Genomic DNA, 24343 nt, shown 5'->3' with positions numbered 1-24343 from the left:
GAGTCACTTGAGAAAAAGCGCTATATAAATGTAATTCACTTCACTTCACTTCACTATTTATGTTTACATTGTATACAAGAGTTTATTTGGAATATTTCTACCTCTGCACTTTTTCTAAAACTGTGAATGTTACAGAATATAAGTGTGACTTATTTTGTTATACTGTCAAGCAGTGTTGGCGTAACCCACTTTGTGTGTCTTTTTACGCATTGAAATCAGAAAGGATGCGCAATTCCTGAAGCCCGCGTGTCACCTGGACGCAGATTTTTTTTTTTTTTTACCTACCGCCCGGTTTGCTTGTTTTTTTATTGTCTCGATTATCGCTTTCCGTCAGTGTTTTCTTTTGTTTATATTTGCCGGGTCAAATTTCCGTCCCCGATTATTGCGTTTTAATTGGTCATAAATTTTGCTTCGCCGAAAGTTTTATCAATGACAAATACTGCCTCAGTTTGCACTCAGACAAGTTTACCGCGAGGGGCTGTCAAAATAATGACTTCATGGTAAACACTAAGGCACTAAAAGAGTTGTTACACCTTTCCTGCTTCCGGCTCCCAGACTGTTGTCGAGGAGCGCAGGGGAGACGTTCTTCCGGGCCGATGTACTTCGGGGATAACACCCTTTACTTTACCCGGAAGTGGGTCTTTACAGCTCCGGACTCGAGGGTGAATGACGAGGCCGGCGGTTTGTTGCAACTTTGTGACTTTATTGGTGTCTTGCACGCAGCCATCCACCAAGCTACTAGCACCTGCATGCACTCACTGTTACCGCTCCCTCACCTCGCTCGCCCACTCACTCACTGACGTCACTCACCTCACATGCTGTCATATCTTAAAGGGCCACACACACACATACGCTACTCTCATAACAGAGTTAAGAGCCGCATGAAACCAGCTAAAGAGTCGCATGAGGCTCGCGAGCCGCGGGTTGGCCAGGTCTGGTATAGGCATACTCTATACAATATTGCACTTCCAAACTGTGCTTGAACACAACATAATGATCACGCCTTGTCAAAGCATCTACTAGCTTAAAAATTTGCAACAAGAGCGCACCCTCCACTGGATTCATAGCTACTGCACTCTTTTTCTCCTGCAGCTTGCGCCATCAAATCACAGTTCATTTAAGTTTCCATGAAAAAAAGTATGTACAAGTTAAAGAAGATACAGTAGGGAACATATGGCCCCATTCCTGGATGAATATCGCGTGAAAGGAATCATTTTGTAGTCTGTTGAAAACGATGGAAAGCACCACTCGACATAGCAACTGATTTTGTGGTCAAAGTTGGAATTGCTACAAAACACATTTTAAGATATCCATCACTCTACCTGCGTCTAGACTTGGACATAGAGTTAGACTTAGATAAACTTTAATGATCCACAAAGGGAAATTGGTCCACACAGTAGCTCAATTACAAAGGATGGAAAGGATATTGCGCATAAGGGCACAAAAAGAGGGCGAAAACAAAGTAGACCAAAAATGTACCATAATATATAACAAAATAAGATATATATGTAATATATACATATTGCTGTATGGTGAATGATTAAACAGCTGGATGGAGTGCGTAATGAAAGAATTCTTGAATCGTATACTATGGGAGCAAAGTTGCAGGAGCCTGTTGGAGTATGAGCTCTGTTGTCCCTCAATTGTCTGGTGAAGTGGGCGGCCAGGGTTGTCCATGATGGCGAGCAGTTTGTCCAGTGTCCTTCTGTTCCTCACTGTGTGCCAATAGTTTGGCCGGCTTTTCGGATCCGTTTGTCTATCCGGTTTAAGTCCATTTTGCTGGTGCTGCTCCCTTAGCACACTACTGCAAAGTACAGGGCACTAGCCACAACAGACTGATAAACTATCTCCAACAGCTTGCTGCATACATTAAAGGACCTGAGCTTCGTCAGGAAAAAGAGCCTGCTCATGCCCTTCTTCTTTCCAGTCCAGTCTGCTGTTCAAGTGGACTCCCAGGTACTTATACTGCTCCACTAATACCACCTCCCGCCCTGGATGTTGATGGGCTCCACTGGGGTCCTTTTCTTCTTGAAATGGATGACCAGCTCTTTGGTCTTGTCCACATTCAGGAGCAGATGGTTAGCCTGAGACCACTCCACAAAGTCAGCGATCAGTGTCATGTACTCCAATTCCTGTCCCTCCCCGATACACCCGAAAACAGCTGAGTAATCACAGTATTTCTGCAGGTGGCAAGACCTGGAGCTATACTGGAAGTCTGAGGTGTACAGGGTGAACAGGAATGGAGACAGGACAGTCCCCTTGTGGAGCACCTACACCACTGACCACAGTATCCGACAGGGAGCTCCCCAGTCGCACAAACTGGAACCTGTCAGTCAAGCAATCAGTGATCCAGGATGCAGTGGATGAACTGACACCCAACCGAGCAACTTGTCACTCATCAGAATTGGTTGGATGGTGTTAAAGGCACTGGAGAAATCAAAGATGATCCTCACAGTGCCCCCCCACCATCCAGGTGAGAGTGAGCACGATGCAGCAGGTTGATAACTGCATCATCCACACCAACATGGGGCTGATACGCAAACTGTAAAGGGTCCAGGGAAGGAGCCAGCAGAAGTCTCAACTGAACCAGCACAAGTCTCTCTTCATGACATGAGAAGTCATTCAAGCCAGATGGGATGGGCTTCTTGGGCACCAGCACTATGTAGGATTTCTTCCATAGCGCTAGTATCCTGTGACAGACCTTTGCTTCCGGGTGGGTTCTCAGGACCATCCAAGGACGACATTGTCGTGAGTAGGCAATATCAGAAAGTCTTTTGCTGGCCGCTTTTCAGCTCCGGCTCCCCCTGCTGCTCGATCCGCCTCCCGCTTTTCAGCCGGCCGCGTCTTCGTTGTCGGCGTCTTGCTCTCGCTGCATTAGTTGCTCCGCGTCTTGCCTCTGGCTCTCCACCTCCTTCTGCGTCTCTCTCGGCTGTCACACATTTATACACAGACAGGAGATTATCTGATTGTGCCCAGCTGCCCGACCCACGCACCTGTAGTCCATTTGGCCACGCCTCCTCGCCGCCATCTTGGAGCGGGCCCCGGTGTCGGACCGCCGGCCCCGCCTCTCCACATATCCTTTCTAACTTTAGACTCAGGTTGAAGATAAAGTGCAGGATCCCATTCAGATGAGCAGCTCAACGGGTTGAAACGGTCAGGGCCTGCTGACTTGGCTGGGTTGACCAAACACTCCTTTACTGCAATATGTCCAGGATTACACCACCTCTTGTTCACCAAGATGGCAATCCCACCACCTTTCTTCTTACCGCTCAGGAGTGTGTCTCTATCCGTCTGCGGGTAGAGACGCGCTGTGGTCCGGGAAGTCCGTGTGTAGCCACGTCTCCGTGAAGCATATGATACCGCTCACAGCTTACTCTTTTTTAATTCGAACAAGCCATAACAATTCGTCCATTTTATTCGCCAAAGACCGCACGTTACCCATGATGACAGAAGGAAATGCAGGCTTAAAGTTCCTTCTCTGCTCCTTCATCTCTTTTTCCATATTTCCACGGGAATGTCCGGCCGCCGTCCCCGCAGTGCTGGGTGCATTGCCTGTGTAAACAAAGGGCAGGCTGCTCAACTGAGCGCAGCCAAACACAAAACGGCCCGAAAAGAAAAATAAAAGTAACGTACCGGTAAACACATAAAAACGCCCAAAAACCATTATCAGTAGTTGATGGAAACAGATAAGTGATAAAAAAACAAGAAAAAGTTGAGAAGAACACCAAGAATAAAATAAAAAATTAAGGAAGTCTCAAGAACTACTATGATCTGCTGCCACTTTTTCAGGCGCAGATAGGGATAGTGGATAGTGCATCTCCCCAGTTTGTCACATTTTATACAGCGGCGAATGGCACTATATGAATCTCCTTCCTACTGTATGACAAATCTGTGATGGATCTACCATACAGGAGACTTTCCATTGTTTTTTGTATAGTCAACACTTGATTGATTGAAAACTCAATCGTACCAAAACCGAAGCATTTTTCATATTTAGAAGAAAAAAGAATATATATATATATATATATATATAAATCACCATAAAGAAAATAAAAATAAAACTTTTATAATTTAGCTTAAACATTCCTTAAAAAGCTAGAAATGCTATAAGTAAGATTATATAACAGTGCAACAGTTAGGCTGATTGCACTCAGATTGCATGTGCATTGAAATGTATTTCTTTAGTAATACATATTATACATAAGTTATTAGATACTATACTATACCATAAATATTGATTGTATTCCATCATGTGACTTCTTACAGGAAGTGAAAAACTGGTGGTCAACCAAGTCAAGTCAACGCGCAAACTCTCTGAGTACACAGAGGACCCAGATCTTCCTTCAAAAAGCAGATACGAGCAAAAAAATCTAACTATGCAATAGAATAGATCCTGCAATGAAATTGATCCCTATACTTTGTCAAAAAAAGATTTGTTGAGTGATATCAAGGATTATCCGCCAGTGGCGTTCCCAGACATATCAAACTACATGACAAAACAGATGAAAACTTGGAAAAGCATGGAGGTCTACAACGTCTTTGTGTGTTGCTTGGTCAAGGAAATTGGTATCGAGACAGTCCCGGATAAATCATGCATCGTTTTTGCTCGGGCAAGGGTGCATTTTATGATTTACTTCGCGTCGACAGCCATGTTTGTTCAAAGTCAATCAAAGTTTACATATATAGCTCTTATACACAAATGTCTCAAAGGGCTGCACAAGCCACAACGACATCCTCGGCTCAACTCCCAAATCAGGGCAAGTAAAAAAACTCAACCCAATGGGAACATTGAGAAACCTTGGAAGGGACCGCAGATGTGGGGATCCCATCTGGGTGACCGGTGCAATGAATGCCGAGTGGATACAGTTAATAATGTGAGAGCCCAGTCTATAGTGGGGCCAGCAGGGGATTCTCTTGCATGTAGACACGTCGGGGCGTAGAGACGTCACCAACTGATGCAAAGAGGAGTGGTCCATCCTGGATCCCGACTTTGAACAGCTAGCGCTCCATCTGTTGATCCGTGGTCACCTAATAACCTCTCCACGCAGGAGAGGGTGGCAGAGCAGAAAAGAGAGACAGCAGATCAACTGGTCTAAAAAGGGGTCTATTTAAAGGCTAGAGTATACAAATTAGTTTTAAGACTGAACGCTTCTACTGAGGTAGCATCAACTTTTACCGGTAGGGCATTCCAGAGTACTGGAGCCCGAATAGCAAACGCTCTAAAGCCGCAAACTTTTTTGGGGCTCTGGGAATCTCTAATAAGCCAGAGTTCTTTGAACGCATATTTCTGGCCGGGACATATGGTTCAATACAATCAGCAAGATACGATGGAGCTAGACCCTTTACTATTTTATACGTAATAATAAAACCTTAAAGTCACATCTTAAGTGCACAGGAAGCCAGTGCAGTATTGACACCATGTGCTGGTGAGATGCTTTCTTGGCTCGGATCTCGTGAAAGTTTACTCTAGATTATAAACCATGCCTCTCACCTTAATAGTAAAATGATGTGGACATAAACTGAGAAGTTGGTACACTTTGACAGCCAAGTTAGACCCAGAAATGGCGAAAAAAGACGCTTTGTTCCACCCCCTTTTTTCTTTGCGAGGATAATGATTAATTCCTCATCTAAAGGGGAATATATCAACATCCTAACAGTCGGCATCCCAGTGAGAGCAGACATTGTACAGTAAGTGATATTTTGTTATGTTTGTAGGCTCTCAAAATGTCTGCAGTGAGTAGTAATCAGGGATGTAGTTAGAATGAAAAAGCGACAGTTGTGATGCATTTGTTATTAATGTGCCGTTGTATGCTTAAAATTACCAACATTTTTAAATATTACATATTGTTATGAATGTGCTTGTTACTACATTACATATATACTTTCAATGTGTATACAAAACCTTGATGGAAGTGTTTGGATGTTTTTCGTAAGCGATTTATAGGTTGATAGAGCAATTCCCATAGGCTCCATTGTAAGCTGACTTTTGCTAGCATTTATTTTCAATTTAAAATGTATAAAAAAAGAAAAACATATGTTCTTGCCTTACAAAAGGATTGGGAATGATAGGTAAAAATCTTAAATGACCATCTGTGTCGTTTTTTTTGTATCAGTGCTTCTTATTTGGACCTAAGGCTTGATTGTACTTTATGTACAGTATGTTAGTATTGTTGTTGTTTATGCATCATTTCACGGTTCTTCCCAAAACTGGAACTACTGAAGTGGTGTCAGTCTCGGAAATCTGACCTAATTATCTGCTATTCTTTTGTCCTTAGTCAGTCTAAGCGATGAAAGAGATTGATGGAACTTAATGAAATATTATTGAGTTCTGATGTTAACCACAGTCAAGGTCTCAAGACTCATCTTCTGGCTTATTATACATTAGGACTAGTCAGCATTCCACTTACCATCCTGGACACAGAAGGGAGAGATGAGACGGTGCAAGGTGGTGGGGCGGGTACTACTGTGTCAGCATGTGTGTGAAAGGGAGCATCTTCACTTAGACCACAGCCTGGCTGGTGAGTGATGGCCTGAAAACACATTCACGCTGATAGGGGCCACTTAAATATGTATGGAGGAATGTAAATGTAAGCATAGAGTAAATTTGGAAATGCTGAATGTGCATGCTGGCGTGTGAGCTTGTGTTCAATGTTAAACAAAAATACTATACCCTCATTTGCTTTGAACCTGCTTTGCCTGCTGCGTTCTAAAGGAGACATAAACAGGTGTTACTTTGAATTCAGATGCAGACTGGCTACTGAATTTAAAGTGTAAAAAATGTATGGGTTCCTTTTGTTGTCAAGAATCTTTGCTTCGCGTTTACAACCGATTGTGTGTCCGCTGGCTCTCCAAGGTAACAAAATGTAATATGAGCTGACATAAATCCATCTATCCATTTTCTGCCGTTTGTTAGTAAATAGTACATATTATTAAAAAAAATTTTTTGGAAAGTTTGATCTTCTTTAAATGTAATTACATGGATCTATATACCCCTACCACATTAAACTTGTTTATATTAAATACAGAGCAAATGAATCAATTTCAAAATGAATGAAAAAGAAACCTTTTCCCCAAATATTTTAATGCCCCTCTTCAGACAGTTTTCCAAGGCCACCCAAGAACACGATACTATTTATTTATATGTAGTATGAGTTGTTGGTACCAGCATTCTGCATGTATAAAATCATCTGATCATCAAAATAGATCAATAAAATAAAAGACCTGCAACAGACTACATCTACAACGACTTAAACAAATTTCTAAGTCAAGTTTAATAACTGATAACAAATGAATGTTCATTTTTATAAGGTTAATGCAGTAACCTTCAACATTAGTTGAAGGTTAGTGATGATCCATTGCCCGGATCATGTTTTGTTTTAGTTTAAGACTCCCTTAGTTCTGTTTTAGCACCCCTGGGTTTGTGTTTCTTGGTTGCCATGGGTGCTGATTATTTTCACCAGCCTTTGATTAGTGTTCGAGACACTCACCTGCTCCTTGGCAATAATCAGAGAGCTATTTATTCTTGCCTTTCACCACACTCGGTCTGGCTGTTTTATTTGCTTCATGCGACAAGTTATGTTGGTGATTATTGCTTCCTTGTTCCATACTAAGCTTTTCCTTTAGCTTACCATAGTTTCCAATGCCAGCGGCATGCTTGTTCTGTTTTGTATTCCTGCCTGACTAATTTACCTTCACACTGCTTCCAGAGGCCCGTCTGCATCTTGGGGAAACGACCAGCTCATAAAGATGCGAACCAAGCGTAATAATTAGTTACTTGTCAGCTTCATATATCCAAATAATGCGCAATTTACTATTGCTATTAATGATGTCATGTACAGTTAGAGAGCTGCCAAATTCTGCTGTTTTCAATCCGGTAGATCTTATTCCCAGCACTTTTGTCTACGCTCCATACTTGGCAATGATTTCAATGTTCGGGTTAACGGTCTGTGCTCTCAGGATAGATTGCTGCAGGTGTTCATCTGTGAGACGACTTTTTAGAATATTGTACGTACATGTACCATAATGCACATCTAATATATCACTATATTGATAAACGGTGTTACGTATCAGTCATCTGTGGTTGTTTTTTACGGCTGAAGAAAGAGTGCATTACAGCCGATGAATGTGTTTTTATGCGAACAGACTTATATGGTAATTTTTTTTTAACACTACTGAGGAGGAAATGTATGCTTTTCAAAATACCCGTCCGTTGTCCATTCCAACATCTCTTAATGAGACTCTTAATGAGAATTCAGAAAAGTTGCCGGGTCTGCCAAAGTGCTCCCATACAACAGACATAAACAATGCCATCAACTTATCCTTCAGCTAACTGTTCTTAAAAAAAGTGAGCTTGCCATATCTCCAACACAAATGTCTCCACAAATCCTGTTTCTCCTTCGCCTTATGTAGCACAATGCGTCCAGAACTGTCAGGTCAACTGAACAGTTCGGATTTTTTGTACAAACTTTTCCATCCTTAGTCTTTCCTCATTTCCTTCCATATTCAACCAAGGGCTATGTATGCTTGTTCCTATTCCCAAATATTTTTATTCCGGTTACTGTGACTTTTTTGTTCTTGCCTGTGATGCCTCCTCCATTTTTTACACCCGTGGTCCTGTGTGCTTCTTCTACTAGGTTGAACAAGCATTTGATTAGTTTGAGCCGTGCTGCCACCTAGCTGAAGGCTTATGTATTGTTCAAGCAAGAATAAAGACACATACTGAATTGCCTTGACACCTGGAGAACAGCAATTTGTGCAAAAAGTACTGAAAAATTGAACAGTTGAACTTAGACAAGGTGATATTAAGTTCACCAGTAAAAGGTATCATCCATACTGAAATGTCCTCCGAAAGCCGAATACCTCTAACTTTTTTGTAATGAAAAGCTAACGTGGTCTAACAACCTCTCTATCCATCCCACCTTTTTCCTAATGTTACAATGCTAAAAAACAAAAGTAATGCATTCACATACTGTACGATACTGACCATTGCCAGTAATACAACGTACCAAAGTCATCATCTGTTTTTTCACCTTCCGACTCTGGCGCGACTCCCATCCCTCTCTGCTTGTCACCCCCCACACGCAGACATCCTGTCTTGCAACGGTCGGCGTCTCTTCCTGAGCGCGACTCCGCGTGCTGCACCCAAAGGGAACTGTTAAGATCCTATAGCAATGTGTCATGGCGGTGCTTTGTACAGTCACAACACATCAATGCCCGCACATTTCACACATTTCAGAAATAGACACAATCATGTCCTTATAGTAGCATGTGTGCAGTAATGCTTTCATATCTGTTGTGGGTAGTAACATGTCTACTTCACCTGATTGCACTCTTTTATATTCAATACAGAGCACCGAAAATTAAACCTATATCTGGAATGCCATCATTACCCCGTGTGTATGCCCATTTTTTGCTCAAGCCCTTTGAAATCTGCCTGGCAACAAGTGGCTAAAGAAATGCTTGCACTCTGATGTCCTGGTTTGTAGCCTACCTTAGCAGTTGGTTCTTATCTTACCTTATTTTTCTTCAATAAAAACACCAGCCAGCATTTAGCCTATACAACATGTTTCACAGCAACAAATTAAGAACTGTGTGTTAAAAGTGTGTGCCACTCAGACGCTGCCAAATACTCGCTGACTTTATTTTTACATTTTCATCTGCAGCTGGTCAGTGGTGAACTTGCAGAGCGGGATAGAGGGAGGGTGAGAGACCATGTAAACACAACCCACAGTCTGTCCTGTGTCTGTGGGTCATGCAGGGACTTATTTCTGGGGAGGAAACTGAGCCGCCAGCATATGCCTCTTCGTGCATTTTAATAAAGTGCTTCTCCCACACACACAGGACATCCCTCAGTCCAACAAGTCTTGAAATAGAGTCGTCCGGTCGTTAGGGTCAGTCTGACAGAAAGACTGACAGAAGGAGGGAATGGAGATGGTTTAGAAATTAGATGATGACAAATCATGTTATCAAGATGATATCAGGGTTGTACAAAATAACGCATGCGATCAATCACAAAAAATGATTGCAATAATCATTAATCGACCGCAGATGCTTCTTTACCTTAACCGTGGATGGTTACCTGAAAGGTGGCATTGGTTGTTATGTGGTCAGTGATAAGGTCAATGCATACGTCAGTACAAAACATGAGGGAAGAGAAAAAACTGTTATTAAGTTATGAGCAAATACATGTAGTGCATTCAAGTAACACTCTTTTAAAATAGTGCTGTATGTGATTCTGATTGGAAAATTGGGGTCTTTTTTAAGATAATTTAAATAATGTACAAACTGATTAATCATGACCAATCCAAATTCAAAAGTGTGATTAATCTGATTTGTAAAAACTATAATTTGACTGCACCAGTATTTACATTATTTATCAACATAGATTAATTTTAATGTTTTTATTGCCGTAAAATGTTTCGTTGACAGCGAGTATCCATCCATCCATCCATCCATCTTCTTCCGCTTATCCGAGGTCGGGTCGCGGGGGCAGCAGCCTAAGCAGGGAAGCCCAGACTTCCCTCTCCCCAGCCACTTCGTCCAGCTCCTCCCGGTGGATCCCGAGGCGTTCCCAGGCCAGCCGGGAGACATAGTCTTCCCAACGTGTCCTGGGTCTTCCCCGTGGCCTCCTACCGGTCGGACGTGCCCGAAACACCTCCCGAGGGAGGCGTTCGGGTGGCATCCTGACCAGATGCCCGAACCACCTCATCTGGCTCCTCTCGATATGGAGGAGCATAAACATGACAGCGAGTAAATACGTTTTAAATACATACGAAGGTCCTGAGTTCAATACCAGGCTCGGGGTCTTTCTGTGCGGAGTTTGCATGTTCTCCCCGTGACTGCGTGGGTTCCCTCCGGGTACTCCAGCTTCCTCCCACCTCCAAAGACATGCACCTGGGGATAGGTTGATTGGCAACACTAATTGGCCCTAGTGTGTGAATGTGAGTGTGAATGTTGTCTGTCTGTCTGTGTTGGCCCTACAATGAGGTGGCGACTTGTCCAGGGTGTACACCACCTTCCACCCGAATGCAGCTGATGTAGGCTCCAGCATCCCCCGCGATCCCAAAAGAGACAAGCGGTAGAAAATGGATGGATGGATGGATGTTATGGTGAACATGATATAAGAAATTGTAATAGTATAATATTTTATGTAATATTATAATTTGTGCATTGTGATTGATATATATATATATATATATATATATATATATATATATATATATATATATATATATATATATATATACTGTATATACATATATATCTATCAAAATAATATGATAAATATATGTATATTATATTTTTTGATTATTTTTTATTATTGTTAATTTTGTTTATAATTGTACAACTACAATAGTTGCCAAGTCACGTAAAATAATTGTAAAAGATATGTATAAACGTTTTATATTTTATATTAAATTATGAAAAATGTAGTATTATTATAAAAATCATTTTCAACCCATATTCAGTTGAATATGCTACAAAGACAACATATTTGATGTTCAAACTGATAAACTTTTTTTTTTTTGCAAATAATCATTAACTTTAGAATTTGATGTCAGCAACACGTGACAAAGAAGTTGTGAAAGTTGGCAATAAATACTGATAAAGTTGAGGAATGCTCATCAAACTATACTAAATTATTTGGAACATCCCACAGGTGAACAGGCAAATTTGGAACAGGTGGGTGCCATGATTGGGTATAAAAGTAGATTCCATGAAATGCTCAGTCATTCACAAACAAGGATGGGGCGAGGGTCACAAATGCGTGAGAAAATTGTTGAACAGTTTAAGAAAAACCTTTCTCAACCAGCTATTGCAAGGAATTTAGGGATTTCACCATCTACGGTCCATAATATCAAGGGTTCGGATAATCTGGAGAAATCACTGCACGTAAGCAGCTAAGCCCGTGACCTTCGATCCCTCAGGCTGTACTGCATCAACAAGCGACATCAGTGTGTAAAGGATATCACCACATGGGCTCAGGAACACTTCAGAAACCCACTGTCAGTAACTACAGTTGGTCGCTACATCTGTAAGTGCAAGTTAAAACTCTCCTATGCAAGGCGAAAACCGTTTATCAACAACACCCAGAAACGCCGTCAGCTTCGCTGGGCCTGAGCTCATCTACGATGGACTGATACAAAGTGGAAAAGTGTTCTGTGGTCTGACGAGTCCACATTTCAAATTGTTTTTGGAAATTGTGGACGTTGTGTCCTCCGGACCAAAGCGGAAAAGAACCATCCGGATTGTTATAGGCGCAAAGTTGAAAAGCCATTATCTGTGATGGTATGGGTGTGTATTAGTGCCCAAGACATGGGTAACTTACACATCTGTGAAGGCGGCATTAATGCCGAAAGGTACATACAGGTTTTGGAGCAACGTATGTTGCCATCCAAGCAACGTTACCATGGACGCCCCTGCTTATTTCAGCAAGACAATGCCAAGCCACGTGTTACATCAACGTGGCTTCATAGTAAAAGAGTGCGGGTACTAGACTGGCCTGCCTGTAGTCCAGACCTGTATCCCATTGAAAATGTGTGGCGCATTATGAATTCCTAAAATACCACAACGGATACCCGGACTGTTGAACAAATTAAGCTGTACATCAAGCAAGAATGGGAAAGAATTCCACCTGAGAAGCTTAAAAAATGTGTCTCCTCAGTTCCCAAACGTTTACTGAGTGTTGTTAAAAGGTAAGGCCATGTAACAAAGTGGTGAACATGCCCTTTCCCAACTACTTTGGCACGTGTTGCAGCCATGAAATTCTAAGTTAATTATTGTTTGCAAAAAAAAAAATAATGCATTCAATTGAATATGGGTTGAAAAGGATTTGCAAATCATTGTATTCCGTTTATATTTACATCTAACACAATTTCCCAACTCATATGGAAACGGGTTTGTATTATCGTCCTTTAAAAAATCCTAAATTATGACCAATCTTTGACAGCACTGGCAAACAAAACAATTCTACAAACATGTCAGTCCGCCCTCGGATTTATTCATAAAGTGATTACAGATCTGAAGTTTGAAAATAATTTGATGAAAAAAACTTTTTTTTACAAGTAGCACGTCTTGAATTGGGGTGCTTTGAGGTGGTAAACGTCTACATTGTGTTTATGGTCAAGTGTTTTAGCCCTGATTTGTGAATATGTGATATTAAAAAGCAAGTAAAGACCTTACTAAGACATGCTGACAGTAAGATGGATGAGGGAATTTAAGGCTGAAGGTTCAATCACAAGTATCTTATTTTAAAGGGATTCAGGCAACAAAGGTAATGTGTTTTTGTGCATTGGCACTGGTGAAGTTTTGTTAAGTATTTCAGCTCCTCTGATTTTCTATAATACCTTTCACTGCTAATACTAAGCTTGCATTGATCCCAAAACGTAATATTTTTTCTCTCTTTTGGCCGTTTTGAGCATGGCCATGATAGAGTAGCTGTGGACACAAGCCAGGTTTATGTGATGGTTTTAGCCTGAGGATTTGCTACCACTCAGTGCTGATGCCATCATGATGGATGTCTATTTTGTTTTTCACTCCTGTCAATGCCCACTGGAGAACATTTAGAAATGTATTACATGTGCAGTACTAGTGTTTCATGCTGGATTAAGGTTGGTTGGATGCCATTTAGCTGTGACTTTGGTTTTAGTTATGGCTGTTGAACGATTAAAATATTGAATAGTAATTAATCGCAGTTTGTTCATAGTTAAGAATCTCGATTAATTTCAGATAAATATAATGTGTTGTCATTAATAAGTGCACCCGAGACAGGTAATGTTCAAGTATTTATTACCATGACTGGACAGTTAGTTTACTTTAATGAAATGTTGTTTAAACAGCTCAACACAAAAAGGACATAAATATGTTTAGAATAAATTAGAATAAGAATAGAATAAAAAAAATACCTGCAGTGCGTTGATGTCTTGCCATAGGTTACGTTTTGTAAGAATATAGATCTTGTACTCCTGCTGTAGGAACACTTGCATTCAGAGGAGGAGCTACACTTCCGTATTTAGATACCCGTTTCACGCATTATTAACACAAAATGCGGATTGTTTTGATCATAGTTTGATTGTCAAAAATGTGTGGTAATGTAATCTGTGATATTTCTACCTGAATAAATGCTTCTGCTATTCAGTACATTACATGTTGTGCAAGTTAATGGTATTCATACCTCTGCATGTTTTAACCTTCTCTATTTATTAATAACATTTAATATTTATCCTATTAAACATTCTGTAATTGCGGACTATTAATAAGAACAAGTTATAACATAATGTACCCTTTATTTCAATCTGCCAAAAACAATTACTTAGGTAGAAAAATCACAGATTACATTACAAAACATATTTCACAAAACATGATCATAATGTAAGACGATTTTTCATTTTTTTATGGTAGTAAGACCGGATGTAATGCGTAGCCCTATTATTGTGAAGCCGTAACTGTGTGATTGGTATGAGAAGAGGTGTCTTGACATATTTTGACGAAAGTTTTTCCAAAAATGGAATAAAAGCTCAACAGGATAGAAAGACGGTAGACAGGGAGTCTACAGTTACTTTTGGCGCCCCATAATACACCTGCTGTGATCCTGTTTTTATGTTTTTATGTTTTTATTAATTCTATTTTAATTATTTATTTTTTATCATGTTCTGTTTGTGTTGTGTTGTGTTTGCTCGGTACTCGTTTTATCTTTTAACCTGCTCATTGTACAGCACTTTGGCTACCCCTGTGGTAAATTTTAAATGTGCTTTATAAATAAAGTTGATTTGAAAAAAATAAAGTTGATTTGACTTTTTAATAATTTTACTAAACCAGAAACAATCTACATTGTATGTTATCAATGCACTCACCTGTAATGTAAACACAGACGTGAAGCTCCTCTTCTCTACAAGCAGCAAAGCACGCCATCAGGCTTTCCAACGATAAAATAGTCTTGTCTTGTTTAGCTTTGGATTTGAGATTTCCATAATGTGCCTTTTTCTTTTTGCATTTCTCCTTGCTATTTTTGAGCTTGTGGCTCAAAAGTAACTGAGAGGTATTAGATTTTCCCACACTACAGAATAGAGTGAGGGTAAAAAAAATAGTCAGGATGCACGCGCGTTAAAACAACCTAAAGGAACTTATAGTTCATGTGTTAACGGTGTAATTTTTGCGTTACTTTGACAGCCCTGGTTTTAATATAACAAGTAACAGGGAAATTTGCTATAGTTTCCCAAAAAATATGTGAATTGCACAGTTCATGAATGAATTGATTACAATACAATATTGTCTCCTTGTAGGACGGCCCATGCCAGGACTAAAAGCGAGGCTGCAGACCAGGCTGCCGTCTCTGCCGTGCATGACTCCGAAATCGCCAGATCTGTTGCAAGGGAGCTCGCGCCCAACTTCTATCAGCCAGGTAAGCTAGTTTCATGCATTGCACATCCCTGTAGATGACACACAGCTACAAGTCCACAATACACATTCAAGCTGTCAAAATGTGTTCAATCCCAATATAAAGTTGTATGTGGCAGTAATATAAGAAAAAGCAGAAATAGTACACCCACACTGTTCTTTTTTTTTGCAGCAACATTCTCAAATAAGAGTCTCTTTAGGTTACCTTGTGGAAATAAAGGTGTTTTTTGTAATGAGCTTGTTGTTCATGCTACACAAAGGTGTCAGCCTTTGTGTCGCGACACTGAAATGGCAGACTAGAAGCATTAGAAGGGTTTCAAACACGCCACAATGGAGGCTTGTGTTTGTGACAACAAGTACTGTATGCTGCATGGAAGGAAGCCTTGTCACTGCGTTCTACGACTTGTTCTCAACAGCTCGGGGAATAGCTGCTAAAATCTGGAGCTGTAAAACCTGCCAAAAATATGTGTAATTTCTTATGAAATAATGCACTCCTTTCATCGCACAGTGGTTCTTGTTCCACCAAGATCTTCCTTTTCATGAATGCAAGCCTGTTACAAAAATAGTTAAGGACTTGCTAATCTTTTTAGTCTCAAAGCTCTTGCTTGATTCAACCATATATATTATACAGCGGAATCTCAATTTACAAACTCGTTTTGTTCGTGAACAGGGTTCGTAAAAAAAAATCATATTTAGCATATTTCTCAATATGATACAATGTAAACATGAATAATGTGTTTCATCCTCGACAAAATTATTTTGGACAAAATATTTTAGTAAAAGTTTGTACACTTTGAACACAATTTAAATCACTATATAGTACTCTTTATATAACAAACATAACAAGGGGGTGATGGATCAACAATAACTAGCTAAAATGTCGTCTTTTGTAGCTACCCTGCCGAAATGCACACACACTGTCACTAGCCGTGTGGAATTTTACCTATTGTTCACAATCATTATGAAAGACATGACGACGGATGTTATTTTTAATTTTTTTGCATTCTTAATATTAAATAAATGCGATCAAAAGTCTGCTTACAATGGCGCATATGGTAGCTGCGGAATTCCGCCTACAAAGCCTTTAAAAAAACATCCAAAGATGTAAGTATATATGTTATAGAGTAACGGGTACATTTATAATAATATTTAATATTTACATATTTTGATCATTTTAAGCATACACGGCTCATTAATTTAAAAAACGCATTTGCTTTTTTTTCTTCATTACTGATTATTACTCACTGCAGACTTTATGAGAGCATAATATAATATATATTATATATGTTATTATTATTCATGTTTTATTCTTATTATTATAAAACATATCTTACTGTGCAAGGTCTGATGTCATTAGGATGCCGACTGCTGGGATGTTCATATATTCCCATTTAGGTGAAGAATTATTCATAATCCTCACAAAGAATAGGGGTGAGGGGGCGGGAGGATCAATCGTCTTCTTTGCCAGTTTCGGGTACAAAATGACTGTCAGAGTGTACCAACTTGTCGCAATACCTACTCAGACTTATTCTGTGCAAGTGAGATGCATGATTTATGATCGAGAATAAACTTACATCGAGCAAGGAAGCGAGGAAGCAGCACAACACTCTATCGTGTAAACACAAGCACACAAGCTTGTGATCACGGCGCCGCTATAAATAGTTTGTCTGTGTTAGCGCTTATAATAACAAGATCACTAATACTTGGTTAATATTCAAGTCACGAGATGTAAATGTAGTATTCTTGGCGCTTTTTGAATGGTTATTTATTGGATTTTAGTGGAGCTCCTTTTGGTTCCGCTGTAAGCAGACTTTTATTCACGTTTATTTAATATTTTGAATGCATTAAAAAAAAATACAACCGTCGTCCTGTCTCTCATAATGATTGTGAACGATAGGCAAAATTCCAAAAAAAGTGCAGTTCCCATTTAACTTTAACAACCAGGTCTCTTAATCTTCTTTGCGGTCAGCCGAATGGAGGGGGAACCGGGTGAGGTAGTGTCGACAATGCTGGTACAATACAATAAGGGGTTTGTAGATGGAGGTTCCACTGTATGTGTATGGACTAGTGTTGTCCCGATACCACCGGTACCAAAGTTATTTTGATACTTTTCGGTACTTTTCGATAATTTTAAATAAAGGGGACCACAAAAATTGCATTATTTGCTTTATTTCAACAAAAAATCTGACGGTACATTAAACATATGTTTCTTATTGCAAGTTTGTCCTTAAATAAGATAGTGAACATACTAGACAACTCGTCTTTTATTAGTAAGTAAGCCTTCCGCCCGAAAGCAGCTGAGATAGGCTCCAGCGCACCCCGCGACCCCGAAGGGGACAATCGGTAGAAAATGGATGGAAGGAAGCAAACAAAGGCTCCTAATTTAGTCTGCTGACATATGCAGTAACATATTATGTCATTTTCCATTCTAATATTTTGTCAAAATTATTAAGGACAAGTGGTAGAAAATGAATTATTAATTACTTGTTCATTTTGTTGTGTTTACTGAGAGGAGGTAACGGCAAACAGACACCAGGGGGCAGTATATACAATTATTTAATATATATATATATATATATATATATATATATATATATATATATATATATATATATATATATATATATATATATATATATAATAATAATAATAACAAACACTACTGAACTAAGGAAATGGAGTGTGAACTAGGATACAAGAGTGTGTGGTGTAAGACTATGTGTAGAATTTAACTGAAGTGAGTGTTACTAACGTGTTGAACGAGATACGCGGAAGTCCAGGGGGCAGGCAGATGATCCGGGGCGAGAGCGAGGCGTCAGAATCCAGGGACGAGCAAGAGGTCGAGGAACGAAGGAGGCAGTCAGAGTCCAGAGGGAGATCCAGGGAAAAGTGAGATGCACAGCTCACTTTCCAGGTGACGAAGGGTACTGCGGGGACACGGGAGAAGACAAGGGACAAATCAAGGCACGGAGAGGAAACACGAATAGAGAGCATGAAGCTTGTTGCTTACGGTACACCATGAGAAAAACTAAGTTCCCGCCCGATCCTAGGGTCCACTGGTCTTTTAACCAGCTCGCCCTCATCAGTTTCAGGTGTGATGATTGCCGGTGATTGATTGCAGCTGGTGGCTGCTGCAGGGCGGGGACGCGCGCGGCGCATCCCTGGATGTGCGCACCCGTGGGCGTGTCCCGAGGTGCGCACAGACGGATGAGCGGCGTTGGCAGGAGCCTGAGCCGTAACAGTACCCCCCTCCTTATGGACAGATTCCAGATGTCCAACATACTCACGAAACAAGGGAGGGTGGAGGGGAGAACTGGTGGTGGGTCGCCGGCCCCAGTGTCCCCGAATCCACCGAGGACGAGTCTGATGGCGGCGGCGAGAAGAACGCTGCTGAAGCCGGCGAGGCGGGCGACCAAGGGACGGCCACCATCTTGGCCGTCGGGAAGGCGGACGTGATTGGCGCCATGGTGCGTCTCGCCGGAAACGAGAATATGACATCGGCGGCGGCGTGGAGGAAGACGTCATCGGCGAGGCAGGCGTGGAGGAAGACGTCATCGGCGAGGCAGGCGTGGAAGCGGCAGACGTCGGCGGCGGCGTGGAGGAAGACGTCATCGGCGAGGCAGGCGTGGAGGAAGACGTCATCGGCGGCGTGGAAGCGGCAGACGTCATCGGCGGCGTGGAAGCGGCAGACGTCATCGGCGGCGTGGAAGCGGCAGACGTCAAAGGCGTGGAAGCAGCGGACGTCAAAGCCGGAGACGAGGAGGGCAGCTGAGGAGCTGGCCGAGGTGCTGAAGTCGGCGGAGCAGGCCGAGGTGCTGGAGTCGGCGGAGCAGGCCGAGGTGCTGGAGTCGGCGGAGCAGGCCGAGGTGCTGGAGTCGGCGGAGCAGGCCGAGGTGCTGGAGTCGGCGGAGCAGGCCGAGGTGCTGGAGTCGAGGCCAGCCTGGGAGCTGGTGGAGACGTGGGGGCCAGCCTGGGAGCTGGTGGAGACGTGGGGGCCAGCCTGGGAGCTGGTGGAGACGTGGGGGCCAGCCTGGGAGCTGGTGGAGACGTGAGGGCCAGCCTGGGAGCTGGTGGAGACGTGGGGGCCAGCCTGGGAGCTGGTGGAGACGTGGGGGCCAGCCTGGGAGCTGGTGGAGACGTGGGGGCCAGCCTGGGGACTGGTGCTAGCTCGGAGACTAGCCGAGGGGTTGGTGCTAGCTCGGAGGCTAGCCGAGGGGCTGGTGCTAGTTCGGAGGCTAGCCGAGGGGCTGGTGCTAGCTCGGACGCTAGCCGAGGGGCTGGTGCTAGCTCGGACGCTAGCCGAGGGACAGGTGCTAGCTCGGACGCTAGCCGAGGGACAGGTGCTAGCTCGGACGCTAGCCGAGGGACAGGTGCTAGCTCGGACGCTAGCCGAGGGACAGGTGCTAGCTCGGACGCTAGCCGAGGGACAGGTGCTAGTTCGGACGCTAGCCGAGGGACAGGTGCTAGCTCGGACGCTAGCCGAGGGACAGGTGCTAGCTCGGACGCTAGCCGAGGGACAGGTGCTAGCTCGGACGCTAGCCGAGGGACAGGTGCTAGTTCGGACGCTAGCCGAGGGACAGGTGCTAGCTCGGACGCTAGCCGAGGGACAGGTGCTAGCTCGGACGCTAGCCGAGGGACAGGTGCTAGCTCGGACGCTAGCCGAGGGACAGGTGCTAGCTCGGACGCTAGCCGAGGGACAGGTGCTAGCTCGGACGCTAGCCGAGGGACAGGTGCTAGCTCGGACGCTAGCCGAGGGACAGGTGCTAGCTCTGACGCTAGCCGAGGGACAGGTGCTAGCTCTGACGCTAGCCGAGGGACTGGTGTTAGCTCTGACGCTAGCTCGGGGACAAGTGCTAGCTCGGACGCTAGCTCGGGGACAAGTGCTAGCTCGGGGACAGGTGCTAGCTCAGACGCTAGCTCGGGGACAGGTGCTAGCTCAGACGCTAGCCAGGGGACAGGTGCTAGCTCAGACGCTAGCCAGGGGACAGGTGCTAGCTCAGACGCTAGCCAGGGGGCTGGTGCTAGCTCGGAGGCTAGCCAGGGGACTGGTGGTTGCGGCTGGGAAAAGCGGAAGACAGGTGGAATTAGTCTGGCAGAGGGTAGCCTGTCTTGGTGCAGCTGCGCCACCCCATCAGCACAGCCACCAGTACTACCCCCCCTCTCCGAAAGCGGATGCCAGACGCTTCTCTCTGGCTGAGGAACAGTCACTATGGGTGGGAGGAGGGTGTCCAGGCGACGGGTAAATTCCTCCTTGCTCACATCACTGCTAAACATGCCTTTCCATGACAGTTTGGCAGGACAAGAAAACTCCTCCGGTGTGGAGCGAAAAGAAGAAAAAGACATGGTGAATGGGGCAAGAGGCAGAAAAAAGAAGAAAAAAATCACAGGGGGCGGAACTAAAGTCACTGGGGGCGGGGCTAAGGAACTGTGCCGTCAGGTCCTTTAATAATTTTGGCGGGAACTTACTGTTGTGTTTACTGAGAGGAGGTAACGGCAAACAGACACCAGGGAGCAGTATATACAATTATTTAATATATATATATATATATATATATATATATAATAATTCAATATATATATATATATATAATCATAATAACAAACACTACTGAACTAAGGAAATGGAGTGTGAACTAGGATACAAGAGTGTGTGGTGTAAGACTATGTGTAGAATTTAACTGAAGTGAGTGTTACCAACGTGTTGAACGAGATACGCGGAAGTCCAGGGGGCAGGCAGATGATCCGGGGCGAGAGCGAGGCGTCAGAATCCAGGGACGAGCAAGAGGTCGAGGAACGAAGAAGGCAGTCAGAGTCCAGAGGGAGATCCAGGGAAAAGTGAGATGCACAGCTCACTTTCCAGGTGACGAAGGGTACTGCGGGGACACGGGAGAAGACAAGGGACAAATCAAGGCACGGAGAGGAAACACGAATAGAGAGCATGAAGCTTGTTGCTTACGGTACACCATGAGAAAAACTAAGTTCCCGCCCGATCCTAGGGTCCACTGGTCTTTTAACCAGCTCGCCCTCATCAGTTTCATGTGTGATGATTGCCGGTGATTGATTGCAGCTGGTGGCTGCTGCAGGGCGGGGACGCGCGCGGCGCGTCCCTGGATGTGCGCACCCGTGGGCGTGTCCCGAGGTGCGCACAGACGGATGAGCGGCGTTGGCAGGAGCCTGAGCCGTAACACATTTACTGTTAATATCTGCTTACTTTCTCTTTTAACATGTTCTCTCTACACTTATGTTAAATTGTAATAATACTTTATTTTTATTTTGTTTGGAATGCTTTACATTAGTTTTGGATGATACCACAAATTTGGGTATCACTCCGATACCTAGTAGTTACAGGATCATACATTGGTCATATTCAAAGTCCTCATGTGTCCAGGGACATATTTCCTGAGTTTATAAACATAATATACATTTTTTTTAAACGAAAGAAGATGTTGTAATGCCAAAAAAATATTGAAGTAATCATAGTAGTATCGACTAGATATGATACTTGGTATCATTACAGTGGATGTTAGGTGTAGATACACCAATGGCGTTTGATTACATTTTGATGCCGGTGAGCTACGGTGTTTAGTGAAGCATGTTTAGCTATTCCTGGTCCTGCAGGGGTGATACTTGTAAGAAAGTTACTTTATTTGTCACCATGGAGGCGAGGATTAGTGATTTAGAAGTAGCTAAAACACTGCCGACTGGGGCTGGACTTTAGTCGCTAGAAAGCACCTCTTTCTGAGGGCGTTTCAGTGTTATAGCTTCAACTTTATCTTTAGTTTTGAAGCCAAAATGCGTCTGTTCTCCTTTTTCTGTCTACACACTGTCTGATTGTAAGTACTCCGTGATTGTGCCCTGCCGAACATGCTCATCTGCTCGTAAACCAGCAATGACACGACGTGACGACGACGGGAATGCGGGGGGTTGGCGGACCGATTCTTTTCAGAGGCGGTATAGTACCAAATATGATTCATTAGTATCGTGTTACTATACTAATACCGGTATACCGTGAAACCCTAGTATGGACTATAACAGTCAAAAGTTTTGACAGTTTCTCATGCTATTAAATGAAAAGGTGTGTCTACATTTTTGACAGGTACTGTACATGTTTTTTTTTTTTTATCTTTTATCTTGTTTTGGTCAAAACTGAGCATATGGCATTTCTTCAAAAGTATATACAGTAATCCCTTGATTATCACGTCTTATTGGTACTGAGTGTTGTTCCTGCTGTTCATTCGATATCGCTCAAGTCAAAGGCTCACCAATGTGGAGATATTATTGATGAGCCAGGAGTTGAAGATGAAGTGCGTCAACAGTTGTACTCCCCACTGCACATGAAAACAAGCACTCAAACAACAGAAATTACCCTTTAAGGGGCACTATTATGCAAAATCTACTTTTCTTACCTATTGGTACCTGCTGTTGTGTATTTGGGATCTGCGTATGTCCGGAAAATGTTAATTTAACCAGTGGAGGTGTTGCAGCGATATTTATAAAATAATCTTGCCTTCCTTCACACTTCCACCAAACGAGCCGTTTGGAATTTGCCCCAAAAGTGTGACCTTTTTACCAGGTGTGACGTCAGCGGATTATCCATATAAATTTACCCAAAGTGCTTTGCGCGTGTTCGCCATTGTAGTCTGATGCTGTAATCAATAAGCTCCTTCTTTTTTGCTATCCTCTTTTTGTGGGGCAGACTGGCTCGTTCATGGAAATGCATCTTCCACTATTGACATTTGTAATACAAAGTAGCAAATCATTGTAACTTATATTTGTCAGTAGACTCGATATGGAAGCGCTAAAAACACAGATTGGCGGGGAGAAGACACAGTTGAAGTGGAGCATCTTAAATAGGATCCTGAAAAGACGGTCAGAAAGCAGCTTTAAAACTGTCTGTAAAACACAATCTATGCAACATTTTGACGAAAGAATGTAGACAACAAGGAAGTGTTTTAATTGTAGAAGAAAAAATATATATAATATGACCCCTTTAACCTGGAAACGGAAGTCCCCCTTGGTGATCTTAACAATATAATGATATAATGACTTAATTTGGGCCCAAAATACCTAAAATATGCTAAAACAAGCAACAACAAATACAACCATGATAGCGTGACGAACATTCGAAGCACGATGTGGTGAGGGACACCTGTACAGTCTACTAAAGTGCATGGTGTATTCAAATCCTGGTCATTTTGAACTCATATTATTCCATTCTGTTCTATGTATGTGTATATGAAAACAAGCACACACCTTAAAAGTTGTATGATGGGTACCGCGGCGTCTCTCTCTCCCTCGCTCACACTGTGCAGTATATTTAGGCCTATGAGCTGGATGACCTCGGTCCTTTGCCAGAAGGCGCCACAAAATAGTGAGTGACCAACACATGGACAATGGTACTCATTCAAGCGCGTCCCCACCACTAAGCTACAGAGATGCACTGTTCTGGCCAGGAACACAGTGTGGCGTAGTTTGTATGTTGTGTTGTGTTGTGTTGTGTTTTGTAAATCAGCGGTCACAAATCCACAAGTGTCCACAAGTCTGTTGTGCAGAGTGTCCTTGGCTTTTATGTGGGATCATGAATGAGAGCGTGGCCGACGTCATTGTCATCATCATAGTGTGCATGACGGGGCAACATCCAAAGAATCCAAGAATGCCATTCTGCTTTGTTGCTGGTTCACTTTGTCCTTTCGCAGTTTGCTGAATGTAAACAGGCTCCCCTATTCTATATTGTGGTTGTGTGACAAGCACCTCAAAGAGAACATGTCCTCAGTTGGCTAGTTAGAGGGGAAACAAGAGTGAATGATGTTCTTCTTCAGTGGTGTCATTGCTAGTGTTATATTAGGACAAGGCTTTAAAGACATTGCAGAAGTGCTTAGCATTAAAAGGAACCCACTCACACACTCAATAGTGTAAATATAACTTGTATATGGCTATATGACATTTA

At 42.7% G+C, this 24343-nt stretch overlaps 1 protein-coding gene across 3 annotated transcripts in view; it reads left to right on the top strand.

Annotated features, from left to right (window-relative positions):
- Nucleotides 1–24343, top strand: part of jph1a (junctophilin 1a) — a 114713-nt gene that overhangs the window by 48018 nt on the left and 42352 nt on the right. For all 3 annotated transcript variants that reach the window (XM_072913484.1, XM_061965630.2, XM_072913483.1), the window contains one exon: nt 15282–15400. In XM_072913484.1, coding sequence (XP_072769585.1) covers nt 15282–15400 — 119 coding nt within the window. The remainder of the gene's footprint in view (nt 1–15281; nt 15401–24343) is intronic.

This window comes from Nerophis lumbriciformis, linkage group LG07, assembly GCF_033978685.3.
Source record: "Nerophis lumbriciformis linkage group LG07, RoL_Nlum_v2.1, whole genome shotgun sequence".
Taxonomy (NCBI): Eukaryota; Metazoa; Chordata; class Actinopteri; order Syngnathiformes; family Syngnathidae; genus Nerophis; species Nerophis lumbriciformis.
Note: the sequence above shows the minus strand (reverse complement) of the source record. Positions and strands in the feature narration are given on the sequence as shown.